General features: G+C 45.0%; 1 protein-coding gene across 2 annotated transcripts in view; it reads left to right on the top strand.

The window, feature by feature from the left end:
• Positions 1-19,782, top strand: part of LOC146038827 (cytosolic beta-glucosidase-like) — a 70,506-nt gene that overhangs the window by 33,417 nt on the left and 17,307 nt on the right. For both annotated transcript variants that reach the window (XM_083161403.1, XM_083161402.1), the window contains 2 exons: positions 6,689-6,916; positions 8,525-9,321. In XM_083161403.1, the coding sequence (XP_083017529.1) occupies positions 6,689-6,916; positions 8,525-9,321 (1,025 nt within the window). The remainder of the gene's footprint in view (positions 1-6,688; positions 6,917-8,524; positions 9,322-19,782) is intronic.

Raw genomic sequence — 19,782 nt, 5'->3', positions numbered from 1 at the left:
CCCAGGAAGGTCTAGGAAGATTCTTGCAATTCTGATCGGCATCTGCTTGCAGGAACCATTGGGACACAACTCAGTTCATCTCAGATACATGCACAGTTTTGTAAATGTGTCAAACTTTAAATCAGGCCTGTTGTTCCATGTTCAGCTCTCCGTTCCAAACTGTCACAATGGTGGGGTACAATAATCTTTATTCATTCTAGTGGTTGCACAACACGACCGGGATATTGCTCGTTTTTTGTATTCCACATAATGGTGTGCAGGAAAATTAACAATGCTGCTCTGAGTGTTCATAAATAGTTCAGCATTTAATTGGTCCCTATGGCGTGATTGAATTGTATTGAGTGCCTGTAGCTCCCGTTTAAAGTGACGGGAGCTATTAAATTGTGTGTGTGACAGCCCCGCTTCTCCTCTTTCAGTGTTACCTAAAAATCTGTCCTTCCGAAGCTCCTAAACTCCCAATATACAGCTGTATTAAGTACTAAGCGGTACATGGATGCCACCGGAACTCATGCATAAGATAGATGGAGTTCATATAGATACCTGGGCCCTCATTCAGATTGGCTCGGTAAGCTTACCGAGCACCTGAGACGCCGCCCAGACAAACCCCCCTGCCACTAAATTCCCTCGGTAACATTCGAGGGGACGTGTACGAGAACACACTCCTCCAATGCATGCCTCCGCTAGCAGGATAAATCATTTGATGGTTGCCAACTTTTATTTACGTGCCCACGACGAAGTCTGGATGGGCAGCTGACATTCTGTGACGTCAACCGCCCACCCCCTGCGGGCATCGGCCTGCCCACGTAACCATGGGAACGCCCAGCGCTTTCATGACGATGCCTATAAATCACTGGGCTTTCCCATGCACCAACGACATCACCACCCCCGGTCCTCCCTCCCCACAATGAGCCGCCCGGCGAGTGTGAAATTTGCCAAAGCCATTTGTTGCTGGGGGTCTGCACATGCGCAGATACACACCTTTGCATGCACAAACCCCCGAACATCGAAACCAGACGAATTTGTCCCATTCCGAGTGTTGATGAATCAGGGCCCTGGTGAGCAAAGAGAATAGGCTGGAGTGGAAACACAGCTGGGTTATCCCCCTCTTTTTTTCATTTATTTCCTGTAAATAACCACTTTAGAGGTAAAAATTCATTAGAAACTTATAACAAAAAAAAAATCAAAAAGAGTTTAGGTTGCAATCATGATACATGCGGCTCTCTTGTTTTATACATGTATTGTGAAACCAGGAAGTATTCTTACGCGTTTCATTGTGTGAGACTTGTCGGGGGGAAGGTGTCAGCAGGAGTTCAGTGCGTTCATTGTTCATCATACCAACTTTCATCCAATCATCCAACTAGTTGGTTGGATGAAATAAAAATCTGGTACTGGATGGGAGCAAATGTAATTTATAATTCAGTAATTTGCTCAGAAAATCTGGAAACGGACAAAACCTGTCACTCAGACAAAGTATTGAATCTCTTTGATTTAAATAATTTCACTGAATGCTTTTGTCCATTTTCCTGGGTTTGTGAGCAAATTGCTCTTTGTCATTTGCTTTTACCCAGTACCAGATTTTTATTCCATCTAACCAACTAGTTGGATGGTTGGATGAAAGCTGGTCTGATGTGTGGCCAGCATTAGCGAAGAATAAGTTACCCATTTCATAGGGCTATGGACGGAGTGCATTCTACTGCTCCGAATGAGACAAAATCTAAACTATAGATAATTCAAATGATGCGCTAGTGTCATTTGTTAAAAAAATATATATTTATTTCATAAATTCGCTGAAATGTTCAATAGGCTTATGCATTGTAATGTCCAAAACCCTTCACATAAAGGGTTAATATGCTTGCTCAATATATATATATATATATATATATATATATATATATATATATATATATATATATATATATTTTTAACAAATGGCTAGCGCGTCATATTTTTAACAAATGGCTAGCGCGTCATGTGAATTATCTGTAGTTTAAATTTTATCTCGTTCGGAGCAGTAAGTTGCCCCCCAGAGCCCTCTGAAGTGAGGTGGGTACCATATATACTCGAGTATAAGTCGACCCGAATACAAGCCGAGGCACCTAATTTTACAACAAAAAAACTGGGAAAACTTATTGACTCAAGTGGGACCCTCACTCGAGTATAAGCCGAGGGGGGCTTTTTCAGCATAAAAAATGTTCTGAAAAAAGTAGGCTTATACTCGAGTATATATGGTAACTTGTTTTTCGCTGAAACTGTATTTACACCACTACTTAGCCGGCATCAAACTGTATTTACACCACTACTTAGCCGGCATCAAACTGTATTTACAACGCGCTCTTAATCCAGTAGAACATATATATCTCTATACCATGCACCACCTCCTCATACAGTCATTGGGTGTGCATCACTAAACCGCATACAGCAGCAACAAGGAAAATATCTGGTAGTATCAGTGGCGTAACTATAACTTTTGCTCCCCCCAGCCAAAATATTTTCTGTTGACCCCCCCCCCCCCCCCCCATACTTCCCCTTACACATTATGAAACTTGATACCACTTACACTGTATGGCACACACCATAAACTGTAATGTGCCTTACACATTATATACACTCACATATAGGGAGGGAATAGAGAGAGGCAGGAGCGGTAGGGAATGGATAGAGAGACACGGGTGGTAGGGAATGGATAGAGAAAAGTGTGGCAGGGAGCAAAGAGAGATGCAGCAGGATGGTAAAGGGGTGATAGTGAGAAGAAGGGAGGGGGTGGAGAGATGCAGACGCAGGGAGGGGGTGGAGAGATGCAGACGCAGGGAGGGGGTGGAGAGATGCAGGGGTGAAAGGACATCCAAACCCCATAGTAATTTCATCCCCTGCACCCTCCGTAGTAACACCATTTACACACCACTGCATTTACACAAACACACACACACATACATACTGTACATACACATATACTCACTGACATATACACTGACACACACACTGATACCACTTTTACACCGACTGATTTAACCTGGGTTTTTGCAAGGGAGGGCAGTGAAAACACTCCCAGTTGAAAAATGCTAGGGTCCAGATTCAATCCGAATTTCCCTGGGAAGCGAGCAGGGTTGAACATGGATTCAACCCAGCTCGCGGTGCAGTATAAATCGGTAACCCGAGTCTATGCTACCCAGGACCCAGAGGTTTAATGTGGAGCCATGGTGCCCATAGCAAGCTAATTTCACAGCACCTCCCCCCTATGTGCCCCCCTTCCACATGATGCCCCAGTAGTGCCGCTTACACACAAAATGCCCCTAGTAGTGACACTCGCTTGTAATGCCTCACTCATAATTCCCCAGTAGTGAATCGCTCAAAATGCACCTAGTAGTGCCTCACACAAAATGCCCCCAGTAGCGCCTCACACGTTATACCCCAAGTAATAAACACTGCCCATTGGCTCAGGACCCGCCTCTTCTGCCTTCACCATCGGCATTATGCAGAGTAGGGACAACAGTGGAAAAGGTTTACAAGCCAAGAGCTGTATACAAAATCCCGGCTGCGACCAGGTTTTTTTGGTATGTCACACACCGACACTCACAGATACACACACACTGACACTCACAGACACACACACACACTCTGACACACACACTGACACTCACAGATACACACACACACTGAATCTCACTGACACACACACACTGACACTCACAGATAAACACACTCTGACACACACACTAACACTCACAGATACACACACACTGAATCTCACTGACACACACACTGAAACTCACAGATAAACACACTATGACACACACACTGACACTCACAGATACACACACACTGAATCTCACTGACATACACACTGAAACTCACAGATAAACACACACTGACACTTACAGATGCACACACACACACTGAATCTCACTGACACACACACACTGAATCTCACTGACACACACACACTGAAACTCACAGATACATACACTGACACTCACATACCTTACCCTCTCCGTTCTGACCACTTTACTCAGCTCCTCCATGATAGTATGGCTCCATGTAGCTGCTGGTGCATATTTATCTGCAACAGACATAGGGGAGCAGGCAGGGGCAGGCTGCACACACAGTTTACCGGGCTCAGGAAAGGGGCATGGCTTAATTGCAGACCCTCATGGCCACGACCTTTTTGTAAAGATGCGCAGGCGGGCAGAGGATCCTCAAATGAAGCAGGGCAGGCACATCTAGCCACCTGGCAGGAATAGGGGGCGCGGGACCTAGTCAGAGAGGCAAGTGCAGCAGTTGGAAAACTGCCACTGCCCACCCCTGCATTTCTAATGAGCAGGGACCCGCCTCCTTACATATGTAATGAGTGGACCCGCTCATTCAATATGCACTGCACCGGGTCCCCGCTCATTAGATATGCACAGGGCTGGGACCCACTCAGCGTTCACTGATGCCTGCCCTGGGCAGCAGCGCCCACCACAGACCCCGCTGGCGCTGCTCCCCCAAGCGGCTGCGGGGTCTGCCACATAGCTACGCCACTGGGTAGTATATATTAATCATAGAGCTACAAATGATAAACACACCAAAAGGGCTGCCATCAGGAATTGTTGGGCCCAGGACTCATTTCCGGTCTGGGCCCCGGGCCCACCCATCTCACTTGACTTACCATAACCTGGCTCCTGCTCCCCCATCTCCTCTTCTGCTGAGCTGCAGCCCGGAGGTCCTGGAGCTCAGGCCAATTAAAACACAGCTGGTGAGCCAATTAGAGCTTACGTATCGGCAGCCGCTCTGATTGGCTGCCGGTACGCAAGCTCTGATTGGCTCAAAAGCCAGTGCAGCATTTTAATTGGCTGCTACCGTCCTTGGTTGAATAAGCATGCGCTCCAAGACCTGCTTTGTTCAGCGCACTGAGCGCAGCGGAGGCAGTTGGAGGGTTGCGGTGGGCAAAATGAGCTGCTCGGGCCCTTTCAGAGGCCCGGGACTGCTGTACACACAGCACCCCCCTATTGGCAGCCCTGCACACCAAAATGTCATAAACATTCCAGAATATGCCCCAAATATGTCTGAATTAATTTTGTAACTAAAATTGATTCCCATGTCGGCAATACAAAGGTTAGGTAAGGTAACCGTAATTAAGTTCCCCGCATGTTTTTTAGTGTTGTTCCTGCAGTGTATATTTTACATTATTTGTACTATTTAATTAATTAATACAAAAATAACAACCAGAGTAACCCAAACCTCCTTTGTGACCCCATTATAATGAACCCCTGCTCACCGATAGGGAAATCATAAACCAGCCATCAGTGCCAAGACTCAGTACATTGAAGCCTGAGGGGGAGACAAGTGCAATCACAGCAAGAGGGAAAAAGATTATATAAGTATCTGTATTTTATAGAGAGAGGAAAAATGTGCTTCTACCAACGAAGGTCATTTGCAGCTTGTTAATGGGAATATCCCCTAGCAAATCATTTCATGTCTTGCGTATCGCACCCAAAAATATCCCATCCTAATCACCCGCTGCACACACAATTAGTTTTCTGACATATGTAAATCTGCTCTGTTGAAATAAATAATCATTTTAAAAAATGATGGTGGATCTCCTCTGAGTTAAGCATATATTAAGCTTTACAATTAATAACAAAAATGTCCTCTTAACCCAGGGCTGGGCAACACCGGCCCTCCAGATGTTAATGAACTACACATCCCAGCATGCCTTGCATCAGTTTCAGCATGGCCACATAGCAAAGCATCCTGGGATGTGTAGTTCATTAACATCTGGAGGGCCGGTGTTGCCCAGCCCTGTCTTAACCCCTTTCAGAGTTGTTTTTTTCTTTTTTTTTAGGGAACACCCTCCAATGGACAAGTTTGGCACACCCAAATGCTGTGAACACCTCCCTGCTGCTAGCAATAACCAGCAAAAATAGACTTTTGCTTTTTAGAACTGTATTCCATTAAAAGAAGCGCCCATCAATCAATTATGTGTATTTTGCTTTATTAGTTGTATTAGACCATTGTCATATCACTACATACCTGTGTCATCCATATATGTTTTTGCCTTTTTTTTTTGCATGTACTGTTACACAGAGTAATTACAAGATTAAAACTGAAATATGCAGGAGATTATGGTGCGGCTGAGAGAAGTTTTATATTGTAGTGAATATCAATAGATGATGGTAGACCTGTCTGATTGGCAGTGTTAGACATGCTCAATAGGTGGTGCTAGACACACCCCTTTGACGGTGTACCCCCTAATCTGCTGCGCACGCAAATGCCCACTGTGTTTCCCCCGGCAACCCGGCTGTGTGGGGCGTGACGTTAGCAAGGTCACGCCGCATGCAGCTGAGGGGAGGAGGCAGGGCTCGGCAGCAGGAGCCCTGCGTGAGGCATGACCTTGCTACCATCACGCCGCACGCGGCCGGGCTGCCGGGGCAGGGCCGGGCAAGAGGGAGCGCAGGCAGTGGCTCTCCCGCAAATATTCCGGGTTCGCCAGTCTGCGCTTTGGAGCACAGCCCGGAAAATTTTCAGGAGTACCAGGGAAGGGGTTAAGTTAATATTTCCTTTCCACCTCAAAAGAAAGAAGAAAAAAAAAGTAGTAATTAAATAGCAGCTACCTGCAGTACAGTATAGTGTATTATAGCGTTACTATCCATTGTGTATTGTTATTGTACCGGCAGACATATAAACCATTTGCCTGTTTGCCTTTCTCCAGGAGGATGGGATGCAGATGGTAGAGGCCTCAGTGTCTGGGATACATTTACCCATCAGGGAGGAGATCGAGTTTTTAAGAACCAGACTGGAGATGTAGCTTGTGGCAGCTACACTCTGTGGGAGGAAGATTTGAAATGCATCAAACAGCTTGGATTGACTCATTACCGCTTGTCTCTTTCCTGGTCACGTCTGTTACCTGATGGGACGACAGGTTTTATCAACCAGAAAGGTAATTGTTTCTTACGGATACAAGGTTGAAGTTTTAATCAAGGTTATTGCTATTGTCTGGCATAATTAATTCTGGGTGCTCAGTAGCATCAATCTGTGTATGGCTACATTTGGAACATCAAATAAATGCTCTACAGTATATATTATATATATATATGCGGTCTATTAATAACTTGTCCTGATTAGTGTAATATGTTCTCCATTGATTTAGTTGTGTTGTCATAAAATCGGTTGTGAGGCTTCAATTTAGAAACATATGTTAGGGCTTCCAATATATAAATCAGTGGTAAGGATGAGCACATTATTCCGGTTGGAGTAACACGTCGTAATAAAATAAGATGCGAGAAATAATAGTAGCAAATGGGTAGTAGATACAACAATATTGTACACTAAAGTATCAGTGTCCATTTGTGACCAACCGCCTTCCATACAAATGATTGTATACAAATGTATCATTATAAGTGGAATGCATAACAGTTATTTTTGTATTATTGTTATCATTACCATCATCCTTTTTAAAGGCATACTAATTTAAGAAAAAGTTAAGCAGACTTAATTTTGGATACAGTTGGCATTCATACAAGAATCTATAGCCACTGTCATGTGTCCCAACAGAAATAATATTTGAGACCAAAATTATTAGACCATGGCCTTACCGTACCTACTTTACCCATCCTCCCTTTGCCAACTCCCACAATCCCCAACAATCTAGTATCCACTGTAATGATGGCAGCCTTATAGAAAACATTGTGGGTTTAGGGGCTAGGGTTTTGGTGAAAGTAATTGTAAGCTCGCCCTATAGATTGCAAGCTTGCGAGCAGGGCCCTCATACCTTTGACTGTCTGTAAATACCCAGTTTGTTGTATCACTGTCTCCTTTGTAAAGCTCAACGGAATCTGCTGCTCTATATAAGAAACTGTTAATACATAAATAAATAATTTAATTCTTAATTTGTAGCTCTCATAATCTGCTCCACATTATGGAGAACGAGCAGTTGTGGCCTGCAGAATTGCAAGACAAAGTTCCCCTGATGTAGTGGTGCATATTTCATGCAGACAGTGGGCCCGACTTGTGGAGACTTAGTAATTGGCAGCAGGTTGGGTTGCTGGGCTGAAGGGTACACAGTATTGGAAGGCCATTGGCAGACCTACTCAGATGGTGAAGATAACCCTAATGTGCAGTTGGATTTATCAGTTCCCTTGCCCCCTCTGATTTATGCCCTATTCCACCTTTGAGCCTGACAGTCCCTTAAGCAACACCATGGCACTGTGCCTCATGCCATTGGATGCCCTCGGTAATACCCTGGCTGTTCAGCTATGCCCATTGTTCTTCCCCGGCGATGGACATGCCCACTCCACGTAGAGAGAATATTTTTTTGCTTTGCATGAAATACTGCTAAGAAGTGTCTTGAACAAACTCAATTAGATTTATAAAAAAAATTACTTTTGGTTCAATAACAGGCATCAAGGTGTTTATGATCATATATAGTCATACTTTCTATAGTCTAGTAAGAGATATCTGTGCCTTTATAAGTCTTTCATTAATTACTTTAAACACCACTAAGGTCTTAGCTAAAAATAATGTTGTTTTTTAATCTTCCTATCTTTAGGAGTCGATTATTATAACAAGTTGATTGACAGCCTCTTGGAGATGAATGTCACTCCGCTGGTTACGCTGTATCACTTTGATACTCCGCAATCAGTAGAAGATCAAGGGGGATGGTATTCTGAAAAAACAGTGGAAACCTTTGAACAATACGCAAAGTTTTGCTACTCTACATTTGGCGACAGAGTTAAACTTTGGATTACCATTAATGAACCACATATTGTTTCCAAATTGAGCTACGAAGAAGGCATATTTGCACCAGGTAAAAAGAACCTAGGCGTTGGTGCTTATCTCTCTTCCCACAACATGTTAAAGGCCCATGCCAAAGCCTGGCATGCATACAACACCTTTTTCAGAGACAAACAGAAAGGACTTGTTTCTATAGCTCTGAATTCTGATTGGGCGGAACCTTTGGATCCCAACTCTTTAGCCGATAGAGAAGCCACTGAGCGCTACCTAACCTTTAACCTCCACTGGCATGCTAAACCAATCTTCATTGATGGTGATTACCCCACATTGATGAAGACAGAGATTTCAAGAAGAAGCCAGGAAGAAGGATTGACAACGTCCAGACTCCCGGAGTTCACAGATGAAGAAAAAAGCATGATAAAAGGGACGGCTGATTTCTTCTGTCTAAACTATTATACTACCCGGAAAGTCAGGGCTCGTTCAACAACTGAATCAAGTTTTAACTCTGATATGGGAGCAGAAGGCATAAAAGATCCAGGCTGGCCAGAATCTGGAGTGGAATGGCTGGCTGTCGTTCCCTGGGGCTTACGTAAGCTCATGGCATATATAAAGGTATGCTAATTTTTTTGCCTACAAAATGTTTTTTTATGGTTTTTTTTGTCACTTAGCCAGTGTTAAAAAAGCATATACTATTATGTCTAGGGATGCCAATCCCGGGGCATTTTTTCAATCCCGGGAATCGGGATTAAAAAATGCTCAATCCCGGGATTCCTGGGATCCCGGGATTGACATCTCTCTATTTTACAGGCAGTAAGAAGGCCCTGTCCCCCCACTCCGGCTGCCCTGCACATTAATTTACTTACATGGCTGGGTGGGTGGCCGGGAGCAGGGCAGACATCCGTGGGTGAAGAAAGTGGGGGGTGTTTGAGCAGCGCTAAATGGGTTAAAGTAATTAAAATATTATTGAAAAAATGAATGAAGATTGGTTAGATCTAGTACAGAAATTATTTATTATTCTAAAATAGGAATTAACATGTAGCCAGAATACATGATTATTTATAAAAACATGGGTAAATTGTTCGTATCTCACCAACCAACCAAGGAGATCAGGTAACCTGGATAGTCCCGCAAGTCCAAATGGAGCTGAGATGGTATCTCCACTTGGGCTAAAGGGAGGGAGGACCAGATGTAGTGTTCAGGAGCTGCCCAAGTTGGCCCGAAATAACCGACTCCCTCCGCTAGATGGAATACAGCGGGCTGGTATCCTCTACCTCTACCTTTTTGAAGTGTAGTTTATGAAACCTTACAAACGCCATTAGCTTTCCTTACTAAACTTCTGAAATATCACCTTCAACTTTTATGTCCTACAATCAAAGCATATAATTGGCAAAAAATAACTGAATTAGAGAAAGTTACAGAATAGCGGAGATTTGCAGGTTTCAATAAACTTATTGTCATTTATTCATGGGTGAGGTTTACTGCGGCACACACAGATTTGGTGCCAATGAGAAAAATATCATTCAGGGCCGCTTCGACGCCGCTACCGTTAAACCAGGGTGTGGATGGTTTGGTCGACCAATATTGGTCGACAGACAAAAAAGGTCAGCACATCAAATAAAAGGTCAACATGGGAAAATGTGGACATGAGTTTTTATGATTTTTTGGTGTCTATGTCGACATGGACCCCGTATAAGTGTACCGCTGTGCTCACCATGTTTTGGGCGCAGAGCCTCGTTGTGTTCGCTACACTATTATACTTCTATGCCCACCAGGATGGTAAAGTATTAACAAGTTGTTGTTTTTTTTTGGTTGTTTTTTTAAATCATGAAAAACTAGTTTTTCCATTTTGACCTTTTGATTGGGTTGACCTTTTAATCAGGACGGCCTAAAGCATGTTGACCTCTTCCATGTGTCGACCTTTTTACTGTCGACCGAATGACCGCATCCCACTAAACCCTATGCTGTAAATCAGGGATGAGGAACCTTCGGCCCTCCAGCTGCTGTTAAACTACACATCCCAGCATGCCCTGGTACAGTTTTGATATTTGGCCATGCTAAAACTGGTGCAGGGCATTCTGGGATGTCTAGGTTAACAACATCTGGAGGGCCAAAGGTTCCCCATCCCTGCTGTAAATGCTCTCAGTCAGAGATGGATTTAGACCTCATGGGGCCCTAAACAAGGAACCAGTTTCGGTCCCTCCTCCGTAAAACAATCCACAGCACTATATTTTTGCTGCTGATTAAAGGCAGCATTCCAGAGTACTACAATATATGTGCTCAGCTCTTTGAACACCGACATTGTATACAAATCTGAACCAGGCTCTAGGTGTTTTGGAAGTTTGTTACTTCCTGTGTCACATTTACAGTAAACTGACTGCCGACATACAGCGGAGGAAACCATTTTGTGTGTCCAAACATTTTTTATCCTATTTAAGAACATTGTTATGAATGTTTTTTATGTCCGGGATATCTTTACGTGTCCCCTTGGCCCCTGCTGGGCCCTAGACAGTGTCCTAGACTAGGTTGCCTTGCGGTAAATCCGCCTCTGCTCTCTATCCATACTTACCAAGATTTGGAGGATGCCCAGTGAGGAGATGTTGCTGAACACTTCAGGGTGTTGGCCCAGACTGTTACGTCATAAGGTCCCTGTGATTTGTGTCATTTATCCCCACCCCTCCATACAGAGCCAAAATTCCAGTGAATGTTTACCCATCCTGCCAGTTTCACCTTGAACCGGGCATGATGCAGGAGATCTGCCTAATGTTCCCGGGGTATGTAGTTAATTCTCCGATAGTCGTGATCCCAGTGGTCACAATCCTGATGCTGAAATCCCCACTGCTGCCACCATATCCGCTGTGTGGTTGAGCTTAGTGTGGCGAGCACAGCGACCATGCAAGGGACCTGTCTGCACTCCCCCCCCCCCCCTTCCCCCGTTGGTATTCCTGCTGCTGGGATACCACTGTCAGGATTCCGGGATCCTGGCTGCCGGCAATTCATACTGAACTCGTGTATAGGGCTACTCCTGAAAAACATCCAGGAACAGCTGGTATTGCTTGAATCCACCATAGTCATTACGGTATTTAGGCAATGAGAATAAAGTGCCTTTTATAGCACTATTCTAGCATTTTGCCTGCTAAATTAAAATCAGAAAGCATGCGTTTTCTGGAATATTTTATTCATTTAAGGAAGTGGTACCCAACCTGGGGTACTTGTACCCCTGGGGGTACTCTGCAGGCCAGTGGGGGGGACTTGAATATAATATTGATAATGGCAGAAGAAGTCTTCCGATGAACACTTACGGTTCTGTCTGCAGCATCATCAGCGTCTCCTCCTGCTTTTGCCTGAACAGCAATCCACTGGGAGCTATTTTTTCAGACATCAGCGATCATATGCCCCCCACTGAGCCGGGTGTAGGAAGCAGCGGCATTAATCCTACGCATGTTAGCGGGAACCCAGGAGACTGTACACAGCCAGCGGCCAGTCACAGAGGGACCCGATTCCTGACCGCACACTACTCCTCCGCTACTCCTTAATATAAGGACACGCAAACCGCTCACTTCCACTCCACTTGTAAGTACTGTGGATATTTCAAATTAAGAGCAGGGGATACTTATAAATGAAGAGCCCAATCAAGGGTACGGGAGAGAAGAAAGGTTGGGAACCACTGATTTAAGGGATATAAATAAAGCCTTCACATGCTCTAGTCATTTCTGTTCCTAGGAGCTGGGACACATACCCAGAATCCAGGATATAATACTGGAAAATCTGGTGTGATGGATAGAGCAATCCTACCCTAACTCAAGTACCCTTACCTAAACCTCCCCCCTAAACATTAATTCTAACCGCTGGCCCTTAAGGTCTATACACACTGGGCGATTATGCCCATCGTGTATGGACAGCGATGATCGCGAACATCGCTGGGGTAAAAGCCGCTCAGTGCATACACACTGAGCGGCTTTCCCCCTGGCCAGCACCGTCAGCGGGGAGAGGACGGCTTTGCATAGCGCAGCGCTATGTAAAGCCAGCCTCAAAGCTGCTCATCTGCTGGTATTACTAGTGGATGAACGGCTTTTCCGGCGATGATGCGGGAGCATGCAGCAGCGCTCACCGCTCATCGCCGGGCCATACACACTGGGTGGCTTTGAGCTGAAAGCCGCTCAATCTTGCTGTTTTGAACGGCTTTCAGCTCAAAGTCGCCCAGTGTGTATGGGCCTTTAGGCCAAACCTCTGTCTAATTATGAGCCCTGCACCTAATACCTTAACCAAAAGTACTAAACCAACCATCATTTCCCATCCCTAATAACCTAACCTAAGCCCCTGAATTGACCCTAGTACCCTAATGCTGTGTACACATGGTCCGATTTCCTTTCCGATGTTGACGATATAGTCAACATCGGATCGGCATTGGATCTGAATTGGATGCAGATCGCAAGGGTTTTAACCCTTGCAATCCCGATCCGATCCCGATGCGCGTTCACGTATCGGAAGCCAGAAAGTCTTGGCTGCCTTGTCTATATAGTGCAGATCTGCACTATATAGTCAAGATAGGATGCAAATCGGATGTGCCTTAAGATCCTATCCACGATCCTATCTGATCAGATCGTGGATAGGATCTTAAGGCACATCTACTATGTGTACACACCTTAACTCCTAGGCAAAACTGCAGAAACACTTTTCCTGTATGGAACCAGGCAGTGGAAAGTGTAACCCCTACTATTGTGTTGAAAATGAAATCCTTCGGCTTTGCCACACCATTTCCTAATCTGAGCAACTATCCCAGCACAGAGGCATTGGTCACTATTTTGATATACAGTAAGAATAGAAGGCCAGAATGAACTTTAACCAAACCAGGGGCCTAATTCAGCATGGATTGCTAATTAGAGAAAAAGCAGTTACCTTCGAACAAAAAGTTGCCACCCAGCCAGAAAGTATAAACGCCTCTTGCAAAATTGTGAGTGCATCGCAATAGCCATGCATTTCAGATCCATTCCCAAAAACCAAAACATCGAACAGATTTTGCATCTGAGTTAGTCTAGGGCTTCCACTAATCTGTTATAGACCCAGGCTGGAAGTGGTCATCACTGACGTCATAAACCCACCCAAAACACGTCGTTTTACGCCTGCATTTTCACACACACACACACACACACACACACACCCAGAAAATGCCATGTTTCCACAAAGAAGCCAGCGTTCACCTAAAGGATCACAAATTGGATCTCGTTACTGTAGGAAGGAGGGGGGTTCCCGGAATCAGCAATATCTGAAGATAGCTAAGGTTCCCGCTGTCAAGCTCCGACAATGTAGTATTGTCTAAGCTGGATGAATTTAGGTCCCCACGCAATAGTATGGGCACAGCAGGCCAGACCGGTACTGAAATATAAGCAAGATTTATTCATGATATCTTCTGTGTTACCTTTATAGTGAATGTAGCCTGTACTTAATTTCTACAAAACTAGGTGAAAATGTTAATTTCCACCTCCTTTTGTAAAGAATTAAGGGATATTGAACAGACCCCATAGAGCAGCGGTTCTCAAACTGTGGGTCCTGACCCCCAAGTGGGTCCCGACCTTCTCAGTATGGGGTTGCAACTATTCAAAAATCTGTTGAATTGTTTATTTTAGACTCTTCCCATCATGTTATGCCTCCACAATTATGCCATGCAGGTGCTCTCTGATGACTACACATGTTATGTGATCTTCTGCAGTAACTTTCTGGGGTCCCGTAATTATTTTTATTGTCTGATGGCGTCCCAGAGCAAAATAGTTTGAGGACCCCTGCCATAGAGGATGCAGTTCACATACTGTAATATCTAAATAATTCAGGAGCTCTGCCATGTCCCGTATACTGTAACAGCATAGTGAGAACAGATAAGGATGCACTTCAGAACCGTTATTGCTAGTCTATCAGCCTGCATTAATGATATAGACTAGAACATAGTAAGATCATTATACATAATGTCTAAGGATTATTTGTGGAAGGAGAGTGCAAAAAGCAGAGCACAATTTAATGAGCAGATCTGAGAGTAACCAGCAAATCGCAGGTTTATAAGCTGAATATAAATAACACTTACTATTTGAAGCTCTATTAAGTAATAATATTCAGCAATGCCTCTCATAAATTACGTATCGCCAATAATAATTATGGTTTTATGAGTCATACAGTATCTAAAAATGTTCACTTCTCCTCGGCAAGCGCTGCAGCTAAGAGGCTTCTATTGATCTAGTCTGATGCACTAACGTTACACACACGATTATGTTTCAGGATGTGCATCGTATTCAGGAAGTTGTGCAAACAGGGTGTTGCATTAAAAAAAAATAGCTTTTTGGGGGGTAAAATTGAATATATAGGGGGAAATTTACTAAGCTAAATTCGTAAAAAAAAAATCGTATTTTCTATGCCAAAAATAAGATTAATCGTATTGATGGGATATTCGTATTTTTATTTACAAATTTCGGAATGAATACACCATCGATAGAATATGACTGGGAATCACCATTGAAAAGAATGGTGATTCCTAATTTACTAACGGTAATTATCGGCAATTAGCGGGATACGCCCGCTAATTGCCGGCCAGATACGGCAGGAAAATACACTTCATTTTCCTGTTGTATTTGGCTTCAGCCTGCACGGATCAGTCAGATCCGTGCAGGCTTCAGTGTAAAAAATAATTAATAAATAAATCATTTTAAAAACCGGCATGGTGTCCCCCCCACGGCTGCAACCAGCACCAGGGTCAAAGAGCCAGGGCTGGTTTTCAAAAATCAGGGAACTATTTGCACAGAGCTCCGCTGTATTTTTTAAAACCATCCCCAGGCTCCAGTGCCGGGGCTGGTTCCCAAAATACGGGGGACGAAATGAACGAAAGGGTCCACCGTATTTTAAGAACAGAGCCCCAGGCCCAACCAGCCAGCAGGGTAATGCCACAGCCAGGGGGAGATTTTTTATACAAGTCCCCCCAGCCAAAGCATTCATCCCTGTGACCGGTCAGCCAGGCCAGGGGTCCTGGGGGAGTGGGGACCCCCCCAATAAAGCCCCCCCCCCCTCCAGGACTTACCTGGCCAGGCTGAAGCCTGGTGCTGTCCCCGGTACCCCTGTTCTGTGGGTACCGGGCTGATAAAGTGTAAAAAAATATATTAAACCATTGGGTGTTGTTGTGGAACTATGAGTCCCAGCAAGCCTGGAACGCATATTGGGACTTGGAGAACCACAAGTCCCAGCATGCGGCCCATTAATGGGCTTGCTGGGACTCTTAGTTCCACAACAAAACCAATATTTAAATAAAAGCACACTGACACATGAAAAATAAAACTTTAATACACACGGAGCCCATACATACTGATACTTACCTATCTTGAGCCCGTAGGTAGCCCTCGGTCCTGGTCCGGTGTCCTGGTCCGGGGGTCCAGTGTGCGACGCAATCCATAGGGGTACCCGTGGAAGGAAATTATACTTACAGGTGTCCTCCGGCGATGATCACGTCCTCTTCTTTCCATGTAGCATCCCCGGGACTTAGCAAAAAAATAAACCGACAGTATGCGACCCCAGACAGACTGAGCAGGAGCCGCACGGTGTCTTTGTTTACATCGTGCGGCTCCGCCCCCTGAATACCGCTATAGGCCGGCTTGCGGCCTAGTGGCTCCTTATTGACTGCTTTGTAAATTCCCCTGGAACACGAATTTGCATATGGCTGTTTCAGCCGTATGCATTCGTATTCATTCATATTAAGAATATGAATACGAACAATCGTATTCTTAGTAAATTTCCCCCATAATATCAGTCTTAAGGGGCCTACACACACACACATAGCAATTTTTTGCCATTTTCTAAGCAATCTGACTAGATCACTTAGGAAATCACCCTACATCACTGTGTGTGTGTGTGTGTGTGTGTGTGTGTGTGTTGGGGGGGGGGGGGGGGGTTATCACCGGTAGAATAAAGAATGAGCAGGCAGCATAAATCTATTCATCGCCGGTGTTCTCTCACTGGAGAACACTGGCGCTGACAGCGCGCTCAGCAGGCAGCATCACACATCGCTGTCATTAGCCCGATGTCGGGATCCTGACTGCCTATACTCAGACAGCATGGTGAGCGCAAAAAAGCCCCTTGCGGGCTCGCTGCACTCGCCACGCTGTGGGCACGGTGGCTCGCTACGTGAGCCACCTATTCTATTCTCCCTCTATGGGAGTCGTGGACCCCCACGAGGGAAAATAGCGGGTGGCCGTCGGGCACCTGGCTGTCGGCGTTTTGACAGTCGGGATCCCGACGTTGTTTAAATGACTGTCGGGAACCCGTCCGCTACCCGCTGTGTGTATGTGTGTGCTGAGCAGCGCTGTGTGCTAAGCGATCCAGCAATGTACGATCTGTACATAGCACACTCGCTATGTGTGTAGGCCACACAAGGGACTGATTTATTGTTGTATGACATTGAGTAATGGTGCAGGAGGCATCTGCAGGATAATGACTCCTCCTGGCCACATCTGAGTTTTGCTTCCAAAGATGCAAAGATTGGGCCAGCATTGCGATCATGGGTTTGGCGTGCCTACAAAACAGCGGTAACACCTCCATTTTATAAAATGGTCCCTATTGCCTCCCCCAACACCACATTCTGCAGCTTAGGGGGGCATTAAGCGATCTTGCAGAATGAGATTGGCGAATGTTCTGTACAGACCCTGTGCATCCACTGATCTTTACCAACCAGAGATGTGCAAACCATCTGGCTTGCGTACATTTCTGGATGAGGTAGCACACAGTATTAAAATCAATAAGGTACTGCTTTCCTAGCACGGCGCCCACGAACTAGATTGTATGTGTGGGGCTGATATCTCAAGCATCTCATGCATCTTATGTGTTTGTGCGGCATAAGATGCATGAGGTGATGCAATCGACGCGATCGACGAGATTTTTACATTGCAAGCATCTCATGCATCTTATGTGTTTGTGCGGCATAAGATGCATGAGATGATGCAATCGACGCAATCAATGAGATTTTTACATTGGAATCAATGTAAAAAAGGCCCCAAAACCCCAATTTGAATTGCTAACCCCCCCTCATGGGTGAAATGGCCCCCCCATTGTTAACGCCACCCCACTATTGACGCCAACCCGAAGCGTGGCGAGCGCAGCGTTACGCGTCCTCCGACCTTTTCATACCCCCACTATCCACGTCGGCGTGGAGTTTATTTTATATAGTGTGGCGAGCCACCGAGCCCGAAGCATGGCGATGGGGACGCGGAATACATGTAAAGTAGTCCGCGTCCCCTCGCGGGGCTCGCTGCACTCGCCACGCTTCGAGCTCAGTGGCTCGCTGCGCTCGCCACACTATATAAAATCAACTCCACGCCGACGTGGATAGTGGGGGTATGAAAAGGTCGGAGGACGCGTACCGCCGCCCCTCGCTTGCTCGCTGCGCTCGCCACGCTTCGGGTTAGCGTTGATAGTGCTGGTGGCCTTAACAATGGTTATTGGGGGCTCACGATTTTTTATCTCATGGATCTCGTGGATCTCATGCATCTTAAAATCGGGTCATCGCGTTGATTGTATGCCTTAAGTACCTTAAACTTAGCCGTGCTAGGAAAGCAGTACCATCGATAATTTAATCGATAATATAAATATTGAGATGTAAGGACATTGCCTAGTTGATATGGTGGTGCTAGATCAGTGGTTCTCAATCTCAGTCCTCAAGTACCGCCAACAGTGCCCGTTTTCCTGTCTCCACACAGAATCACAAGTGACATAATTAGCTCCACCTGTGGATCTTTTAAAACTGTTGGGGGGTACTTAAGGACCGAATTTGAGAACCACTGTGCTAGTTTGTCGGCTGGTAGAGTTCAACGTTAGGGATCTACAAAATGTGTGGTATGCTGCACTGGCAGCTTAGAGACCCGGCACTTAAGAGAGGGAATCGCTTCCGCATACCTCTTACAGGAGGTGTGGCCTATCTCCCAGGAGACACTGCAGGAGCTGGCAGCTGCAGCACAGCACACTGTAATGTATGTAGCAACACACTACATGTAGTGGCATACATTACAGTGGGCAGCACTGCAGCTGGCAGGGCTGGTGCATGATAAGTATGGTATAGGCAAACAGAGTTGTGGGTGTCCTGTGAATGCAGATGCCGACAGTTCTCTGCCCACAGGGCATAGGCGCTATGTGCGTAGTTTGTATATTCTCCCCATGCTTGTGTGGGTTTCCTCCCACAATCCAAAAATATACTGGCTCCCAACAAAATTAACCCTAGAATGTATGTGTGTGCATGTGTGGGTGGTAGGGGTTATAGATTGTAAGCTCCACTGGAAGAGGGACTAATGTAATGTTCAAATATTCTCTGTAAAGCGATGCGGTATATGTGTGCACTATATAAATAATGGTTAATGATAATAATGGGCCTTATTTTGGTTCATTCTTTCTGACAAAATCCTTCTTAGATGGACAAAACCATGTGCACTGCAGGGGGGCAGATGTAACATGTGCAGAGAGAATTAGATTTGGGTGAGTAATTTTGTTTCTGTGCAGGGTAAATACTGGCTGCTTTATTTTTACACTGCAATATAGATCTCACTTTGAAGTAAAACCCCACCCAAATCTAATTCTCTCTGCACAAGTTACATCTGCCCCACCCGCAGTGCACATGGTTTTGTCCATCTAAGAAGGATTTTGTCAGAAAGAATGAACCAAAATAAGGCCCAATGTGCCGAGCACTGTCCGCACCACCCTAGTTATGGCCCTGATTAAGGATGTTGTTAAGATCTGGATTTATAAAAGTGTGAAGGTCTAACATACCCTTGAGCTTAGTCATAGTCTGTATGCAGTGTTAATAAAGCTATGTATTACTGGACTTCTTTAACATAACTGTATAATGTGTGATTTGTGTGTGAAGTTATTTTGAAATGATCAAATTCTTCCTTTCCGATGACAACCACGCTGGTACAGTATCGTGACTGCCATCTTTGCAATGAACTTTCTGACTCTGCTGTAGCAACAGATTTGACATGTCCTTTGTTGGTTCAGATAAGCAATTTGATATACTTATTCCGGTACAGGGCCAATAAATGCATCTTTTTTACTTACAGT

The sequence above is a fragment of the Crinia signifera genome, chromosome 1 (genome assembly GCF_055691185.1).
Source record: "Crinia signifera chromosome 1, ASM5569118v1, whole genome shotgun sequence".
Lineage (NCBI taxonomy): Eukaryota > Metazoa > Chordata > Amphibia > Anura > Myobatrachidae > Crinia > Crinia signifera.
Note: the sequence above shows the minus strand (reverse complement) of the source record. Positions and strands in the feature narration are given on the sequence as shown.